Raw genomic sequence first — 9,537 nt, 5'->3', positions numbered from 1 at the left:
ACAATATCACCTTTTAAACTGTCATAATCTTCATGATTTGATGACATGTAAAATATCAAACACCGAAACGGAATATATAAACAACGATGATTTTAGTTCATTTCGTTTCGTTTTAATTTCTATGATTGTTTTGTCCGTGACATGCATTATTTTAACATTATAAACACACTATAATATTATAATTGTATGCTTGCTAGCGCAAAGAAGAAAATCGATTCTCAATCATAAGAAAGACGATTGATTGGGTAAATTTGTCTATGAATAATATGTAAAAGTAAATAATCTGAAGTGATTTGAGAATCATAGAAAGGCTCTCTTTTTAATGTTTAATACACAATCACTACCGCCATGATCGCGGTGATTGTCGAGAGTAAAACGACTTTAAATTTTACTTTCGCCGCGAGCTTTTTTTTTGGCGCAGACTTCTTTCTTTGGCTTCCTTTTTCCATATTATCGGTAAATTCGTTGTTATTTCGGCGCCCCGGGAAAGAATTGTGAACTCGGTAGCGGTATTATAAGCAATTATTATAAGAAATTTTCTGGCGCATTACTTCTTCAGCATTCGGAAGTATCTTTATTCTGTTCGAAACAAGTTTACATTTTTGAATACATCATATTCCAATTTTCTCTATTAAAATATTCGCACAGGACAAAATTTTCTCTTTTTCACAATTTATTATATTTACAATATTAATTTTATAATATTAATTTTTTTTTTAATAAGTAACACTTTTTTTATAACTTTTATGCTTATAAATAAATAAATTATTTAAATACATATATAATATATTTATATCTTTAAAGCAATACTTACAGACTTAAAGAAAACTCGAAATAGCTCTAAAACACTTTGTAAAATATTAAATTACATATATATTATTTATATAATTTTATTATATTTGATCCTATTTTCTCAGCAAATTTTATAACTAATATAATATAATAATATAAATTAGATTTTTTAAAAACTCAAGCACATATTTTATAATTACTACATAAAATTACTACGTCAACTTAGAAGACAAATCAATTCTGTTTAATTTCTGTCAATGTCAGGAACACGATTCTATTTTTTTTATTCATACTTTCTCCAATGCCGAGGTTGCAGGTCAAAGCTTGTTTACGCTGTTAGCATATACCAATTAACAGCATATAAAACAATTCAGATTGCATTGAAACACGGATGTAAACTCTTGTGAGCGATAGATCGTGAGTCTCAGCAACGATAACGATCTTAGGATTGTCCAATTTTCTACGAGAGCAAATTAACGACATCGCAATCTGAATTGTTTTTAGAATCGCTTCGGAATTTCTCCATGCAATAGGAATGCATACGTTTTATTCTGTGGACGATCCGTGTTAATAATTACTTAAAGAGAGAAGTTGAAAAACGGAAAATTTGAAAAACGATGCATGTAGCTCGGTTTACAATATTATAAATATTAATTATTTTGTTTATTATTAAATATCGTCAAGTATAAAAAATTTATTTTTGAGATAATTTTACGTTGCCTTTCACAGAGGAATATCTTTCGATTAAGTTCCGGCCGGAACCTTTTCACGGGGAGTTGTATTTCGTACTTTCATTCTAACATATCGAAAAATGTATCGTGTCTTAACATTTCTCTCTCCGAGGAAAAGTCTACTTGGCGTTCACTTCCTATTAAATCTAAAAGCTGAATACAGAGGGAACTATCTTGCTGCATGACTATATCGAATGCTTTGAATTTATGTAAGTAAATGGAAATCAAATTCTTATATATCCGGTGGGTGTTCCTTTCTTGTGTTCATCAAGCCGATCAACGCAACAACAAAATTTTCTATCGAGTTATAGTAGAAATTTTCTTAAAACAAAATTAATAATTACATAAGAAGACTTAAGTAATTCACTTTCAATTTTATAACATAAATATCATTTAATTTATATAAACATTTCACAGAGATTATATGTGAAAGTCATAAATTTCTTATACATATGACGGAACTTCACTTCCGGTAAATGGAATAGTTATACGTTTGCTCGAAAGTAAATTCGTAATTTTCATTCACACACAAAGAATTCTAATATTTGCATAGTCATCGCCATATACATGATATTCTTACACGACAAAATCAAATCTGTTTTAACATCGGGAAATATGCATTTAGATATACTAATAATTGCAATTAAGATAATAATCTTATAATTATAATATAGGATAAAGAAATTAAAATATCACGTATACTAGTAATATATATATATATATACATACATAACGAATCATGTGTGTTTATAAAACAATTTGATAAAGTGATGGCAAATTTTACAATTTAAGTCACACGCAATCTTATTGATGAACTTTTTAAATTTTTTTATGAGAAATTTTAAATAAAGCATTTAAAATGTTTCCATAGTAAAATATTTACACAAATTATAAATCTTATTGCAAAAAATATATTTTTAAGTACAAGAAAAGCACGAAAAGAGAAAAATAGATTACAATTGTTTTAAGAACTAAATTTTATGTTAGTATATAATCTAATTTAATTTGAATCTTAATATCGCATTTTCGAAATAAAATTTTACTTGTATTATAAAAAACGTCAAATGAGGATAATTGTGGACATTGGTTACGTATGTGACTTTTATTTCAGAAAAAAGATAGCTCTTTGTAAAATAGCATAACTAACAATAAGCCATGAATTGCTATCATTTACATTTTCTCTGAGCGTTTTATATGTGATATACATAATCACCGAGATTTCCGTAAAAAACTTCAAAGTGTAATGAACCGTTCCTAAGAAAGAAGGTAGTATTACATGTAAGTATGATAATCCTTTCATATTTGTCGTGCCGGCAGAGTATTAATCCTTTCCAAAATGACGAATATTGTTGCGCGATACAAAATGCAACGTGATGTATCCTGGAAAGAATTGAAACTCTATAGCAGGATTTTAGTGAAAGGTGGTGGAATCGACGTCAGTATATAAGGTCGATCTTTGACGTACATAGTCACTTAAGCTTGATTCCTCGTACTTGCATTACCATTTAACCTCACAAGAGCAGCAATATGAATAAAACTGTAAGGTTCAGGCCTTCATGATACGTGATAAATATGTGTTTTCTGTGTTAAATAGTGTTAACTAATATAATTAACAAAGTGATGATTGAAATAAACATAGGGAACTATATTTATTTACATATAGTGCAATATGTTTAATGTAAATATATAAGATGTAAAAAATTAGATTTAGAGATTAAATATCTATTACATACATGATAAAAAATAATTCGCAATATTTTTCTAAAATTTTTATTGAAATTTGTTAAACGACAATAACTTTTTATTCTGTTAACACATATTGGAAATCTAAAAATATTAATGTAGCAGAACACTAAGTAATTTTAAATTGCAGATTCTATTGTTAAGTCTGGCCTCATTTGGCAGCTTGGTATTGGCTGGCCATTTTGACGAGGACCAAGGTAGTTCATCGTATGAAGAAAAAACAAAACATGTGGAAATACCAATTATTAAGAAATATGGTAAGCTAATTTTTTGTAGAAATATTATTTAAAATGGATATATATTAAGCTTGTTAGACTGTACTTTTAATATTGTCTTTTACATAATTCTTATAATAGAAAAAAAATATATATAATTCTATATTCTTTACTTATATATTACGGTAAATATTGTCATCGTTCAAAAAATTTATCCGTTTTGTTTCAGCCATACCTATTCCACATCCAATACCTGTCGAAGTGCCAAAAGAAATTAAAATACCAATTCCTCAGCCTTATAAAGTACCAATCGAAATCCCACATCCTTATCCAGTCGAAGTAGTCAAGCATGTTGAAATACCCATCGAAAAGCCCGAACCTGTGGTTATTGAAAAGCATGTAAGTATAATATCGATTTTTAATATCAAAAACAAATATACACATATAAATATAGAGTTTTTTCTATAAAATTAATAAATATAATTATTTCACAAAAGAAATATTCTAAAATCTTCCCAATATGTAATTGTAAACAAGTAGATGATCAAAATTATTTCGCGAAATTGTAGCGCTCTAATAAAAAAATATTTTTAATTATAAATTAGAGATATGCAACAGATTCTTAAACCAATTTGTTTATTATTGCAAAATATAATTTAATACGCTTCTCGATCTTTGTGCATGCATATGATATGTATGCATATAAAAGTTTACTTAATTGCCTATCGTTATTAAAATGTTATTAATGATTCTCCTGCTATAATATTTTACATTTTATATTTTTTATAATTTTTGTAAAATTATTAGTTTGCTTAATATCATAAAGTATATATCTATATATATGTTTATATTTTATAGGTTCCTTATGTTGTGGAGAAACCATATCCTGTTTATGTGGAGAAAAAATTTCCTGTGCCAGTGGCGAAGCCATATCCCGTACATGTTCCGATCTACAAACACGTGTTCCATTATACATCCAAGGGTAAAGGATGGCATTAGATTTTATGAATATTAAATATGAACTTTAAATCGCCTTTCTGTCCCATTGTGGAGCACGAATGCTTCTTAATTTCAGCAGGGGCGATCACTTATTAAAAAATTTTTTTATCGTATTACATTCAGTAATTATAAATCTTTTTTTAAGATTTATTGCTGATTGGAAATATGGGAATAAAATGTTATGTATATGTATTAGATAATTTATCAAATTTTGTATTGACTCTGGCAAGTCACTGTATACAATAGATAGTTTTGTTACATGTTTTTATATTGTTATGTTTTTATTGATGTGTAAAATACATATTTGTTTCTGAGTAATTATTAATAAACAATTTTAATTATAAATGTTGTGTAATTTGTTAATCTAAATATAAACTAAATAATGAATAAATTACTTCTATAGCTCTCCATGTATAGACCATATTACACACTACTCAAACTTCTCATTATTTGGTACATAATAAAAAGATAGAAAATCTATTGCTGAGAACAAGAATATTAATAATTATAATAAATTAAAGTATTAAACATTATTATATTATCAAAAGAGTGAGCCGCCAGATATGAGACAAATTATTCTTCCTATCTAATTAGCTATGTAAAAGTTTCAGAAATCCAACTGATATAGAGCAATTGTTCTCGTCGTGTATGTGTGTTTGCGAATGATGATAATATCTGTTCTCTTGTCCAGTTTAGAATAAATTATTTCTATAAAAGACCGTACGAAAGGTATGCAATCTAGTCTTTTATTTCCTTGTCGACAACTTAAATATGATTGACTAGAAAGATTCTGGCTGCAGCCCTAAGGGGAAGGAGATCGTGCGCAGTCTCGATTCGCCATATAATGAGAAGCGTGTGGTGGGCGCCCGTTCTTACAACGACGTGTGAAACCACTTTTACTCTTGGGATGTACTTTCACTGTTCTACTCGGCACGATACCATCGCACACGATTCAAATCTTCTCATTGATTCCGCTCTTGCTGTCGCTCGACCGCACCCATTAGAGAGATGCGATTGCCTTTCATAAATCCATCGAAGATGCCAATCTAAATGCAGCCACGTTAAAATATCTTGCCTATCCGCAAATTGCAAACGTTTATGACATACTTTTTGTACGATGCTGGTGACAATAGTTTGTATTGCTAATGTATCCAACAATTACACTATAATAAATATTAACATTTTTTTATCAAATAAAATGCACAAGAATAATTTTGCATTGCTAATAATTAATAATTTATTAAATTTATTTTATTATCTTATTTATGATACAAGTTTTTGTAGAATGCATATCGGAAAGAAATAGGGTATTTATTGGAGATAAAATATATATTTATGTAACATTTTATCAATTGCATAAACATTGATGTTTCAGCAAACTGCACATTTATTCACAGATTGTTGAACAAATAAACCAAGCCAGGACGATATCACATTTACGCTATGTGATCACATATCTTTGTCTTTATACATTCGCCAATATACATGCAACGTATCTATGCTGATGAAAAAAATGACATATCTGAGAAATGATTGTATACCTTAATACATTAGAGAAAGACTCTATTTCTTTGTTCCTTTTCATATCTAGAATGATTTTATCATCATGACTGATAAGAAAAGTATCCTGCTGAAAGTTGTATAAATGAGAATGAAAGTGACAAAGCATGACAGATTGTTATTGCACTGTGCGTTTTCTTTTTGCCTTTATATTATCTTCTCAGTTAGTACTTGTTGAAATCTGCAACAACGATTACTGCTACATCTTGAATGTTAAGGTCATTAACTCTGTTCAGTTCATGATCATTTTCGACTTATAAAAAAGTTATAATAGTCATGAAGTAGATAGAAAAATTTGTAGAAAATAATAGTATTTTTTTATCAATTTTAACATTGGTTACTACCAAGACATTATATTTTATCATACAGTTTAATATTTTTATATCTCGTTGTATAAAAAAATTTTGATAATAATTAAAATTATTAAATTGCTAATTTTTTTATTTTGTTTAGTAATTTTACATAATAAAATACAAAAAAAAAATTATTTTTATATTAATTATTTATTTTTGCTTTTATGTTTATTTTACTATAATCTTGTATCTGCGATGTGTGCCATTAATAATATAACAGATTCGTCTGTGTATGATTGCCACGAGTATGACGAGAATAATTAATACGCGGACAAACAGATTGTTATTCACTTCCGGTATCCCAGAATCAGTATAACATAATTTATCTATCTAATAAAGAGTTTTGATAATTTACTTCACGCATTTCAAAGTTAGCGAATGTTAGAAAGAGATCGAGGTAATCGCATCACTCTCGGCTCTATCGTGCAGACAGACGGCATTTATAACGTGCAAGCGTGCACCTGACATAGCGAACAACTAGAGTTACTGTAATGAGGAGAAGGGAGAAAGTAGTGTCAGTATATAAAGAGTTGGCCGTGACTTTGAAAGCATCATAGAATCTGTTGTACGTTCCACGAACAGATATTGCAGAACAGATATTGTCACGACAGTGTTTTCGTCGCGCAAGTTTGCAGATCATGAGACTATTCGTGAGTATTTCTAAAAAAATTTGATATATATTGTATATTGAATTATCCGGACAATATGCGTTTGATAATTGTTGCATAAATTAGATTTTTATCGAAACAATCATATATATTATATATAAAATTAAATTATTTAGTTTCATTAGAGCACTAGTTTTAACAATATAAAACCATATAATTTTTTTATATTAATTTATTGGTGTTGTATTTTGAACAAATACACTTTGAAATCTATCAACTCTGTGCTATTGCTACTTTAATCTCACAAATATAAAATACAATTATTTTTTTTCAAACTGTGAAAATAGTTATTTGTTTAAATTTAATATGTGCATTAGTTTTTCTATTAAAATCTATGTTGAATCTATATGTACGTTGAGCATTAATTTTTTGTGTCAAAAAAAAAAAAAAAAAAAAAAAAAAAAATTGAAAACAGATCTTATTTTTCTCACGAAAAGCAATTAAATCTGCAAACGAAACAGGGCTGCAATTAGTTATTTATTACGAAATTGTTGCGCTTTACGTGACACCATTCCGAATATGGCTTGTTCAAACGATTGGAAAGAGCGAGTGATCTGCGCGAAATGTTCAATCGAGTTTTCTCGTGAAATTACCGTCAAAAGAAAAACTTAGACTCGTGTTTAGAAAGCGCTTAAGATTAGCCATCTTGGCGACATTCGAAACAATAATTTTAATAATTCATTTATAGGTGTTAATCACTATGGTGATCACTGTATGGGCCTCTTATGAGGAGGAACACGGCGATACAACTTATCACGAAACATCTAAACCAGTGGAAATACCAATCTACAAGAAATACGCAATACCAATTCCTCATCCAGTCCCCGTCCCGGTACCTCAACAAATTAAGGTTCCAATACCTCAACCCTATCAAATTCAAGTTCCAATACCACATCCGGTTCCTGTAGAAGTTATCAAACACGTCGAAATACCGATTGAAAAGCCAGAGCCTTATGTCGTGGAGAAAAAGGTTATTTTATTGTGACAATTTTTGGATACATTGTGTAATATTAAGAATTTGCAAAAAATTTGTCGAATTTTTAGCAAATTTTTATTATCATTATATTATAGAATATTATCTTTTAACATAAAAGTAACATAAATAGGAGCCATATGGAAATATCAAGTACTTAAATTTAAATTATATCTTTTGAATTTTTGAAGTGTTAAGAATATCGCTATAGTATATAGAAATATTAAAATACATTGATAAATACATATAGATACATTATATTTATAATATTAATCCGTTTGTCACACATTCTTTTACTCGTTAATGTTTTAAGTATTAGCAAATTTATTATGTTACAGGTACCATACGTTGTCGAAAAACCATATCCAGTGACCGTAGAAAAGCATTTCCCAGTGCCAGTACCTAAGCCATATCCAGTTCATGTGCCGGTGTACAAGCATGTTTTCCATCATAAGAGCTCGGGACATGGTTGGAAGCATTAATTCACGAATCCGGACGATTCTCTGTAATATTATATCATTATATTTAAATTAATGACAAAAGCGTTATATATGCAACAATAGATCGTAAGCATTATGATGTTGTGATGTTGTATATAGTTTGTTGTTATATATATAATATTATATATAGATTGTTGTTATGTAATATTTGTTTAAATAAATTCTTTTCTATTATATATAAAAATCACTAATAGTTATTATTCTTTAAGCAGAGTAATTCAGGTTAACAGCATGTTACGAATAATTAAAATTTAAGATTCTTAAATGATAGATCGTGGAAAATTAATTTCAAAAATATTTAACTTACTTAATTATCAATTTTTAATTATAAAGATTCTATGATAAAAATAATTAAATTATATTAAAGAAAACTTTTATTAAACAATTTTCTAATAAATAAAAAGAAATACTAATAGTAATATCATAGGTAATTAGGATACTATGCATAGATAATAAAATTAAAGATATCAAGAAAATTAAAATTATTTTTGTGATTAAGTGTATATATATGCGACGGATAATAAATACATACATATAATTTATAAAAAAATATTTTTTTAATATTTTCTTAATAATTTATACTCTGCTCGTTTAATGCTTGTATCGCCCCTAGCTGTTATGCATAGGCTTGCATGCGATAAATAACTTTAGGCGTATTTGGTTTTTTGTCAAAATCGAGAGAGAGAATGCATTCACACAATTATTATAAATTATATATGTCTCTCTCCCATAGGCGATACCTCGGGCTGTATGTCGCGATATAAAGTCCAGGTTTATCGTAGCAAACTAACATGTCTGTAGTGCGGTAAACGACAACGAATAATGTCAACGATGCAATGTGTCGCTGTGCCCGAGGGGGGCATTCTCTTACGCCGTCGCAGAATTTATTCAGGAAATACCGAGGTACGTGCAATTGCATCATGTAAACCTGGTGACCGCTTTTTATGCCGCTTAAGGGAATCACATTCGACTTGGGCTCGGCAAGAAATTTACCCTCTCTATA

At 28.6% G+C, this 9,537-nt stretch overlaps 2 protein-coding genes across 2 annotated transcripts; both read left to right on the top strand.

Moving 5' to 3' along the window:
- The first annotated feature begins 3,050 nt into the window (after window positions 1-3,050).
- Window positions 3,051-4,480, top strand: LOC138932099 (mantle protein-like). The gene is made up of 4 exons (XM_070293669.1): window positions 3,051-3,079; window positions 3,375-3,523; window positions 3,711-3,880; window positions 4,340-4,480. Exons 1-4 carry the CDS (start codon window positions 3,051-3,053, stop codon window positions 4,478-4,480), a joined length of 489 nt encoding a protein of 162 aa, XP_070149770.1.
- A 2,159-nt stretch (window positions 4,481-6,639) lies between these two features.
- Window positions 6,640-8,594, top strand: LOC138945228 (mantle protein-like). The gene is made up of 3 exons (XM_070316598.1): window positions 6,640-7,043; window positions 7,750-8,031; window positions 8,373-8,594. The coding sequence occupies exons 1-3, from the start codon at window positions 7,032-7,034 to the stop codon at window positions 8,514-8,516; spliced, it is 438 nt and encodes a 145-aa protein (XP_070172699.1). The 5' UTR covers window positions 6,640-7,031; the 3' UTR covers window positions 8,517-8,594.
- The last annotated feature ends 943 nt before the right edge of the window (window positions 8,595-9,537 follow it).

This window comes from Polyergus mexicanus, unplaced genomic scaffold (assembly GCF_030449975.1).
Source record: "Polyergus mexicanus isolate NDT 795.1 unplaced genomic scaffold, iyPolMexi1.0 SCAF_3, whole genome shotgun sequence".
Lineage (NCBI taxonomy): Eukaryota > Metazoa > Arthropoda > Insecta > Hymenoptera > Formicidae > Polyergus > Polyergus mexicanus.
This window is presented reverse-complemented; position numbering and strand designations above follow the sequence as displayed.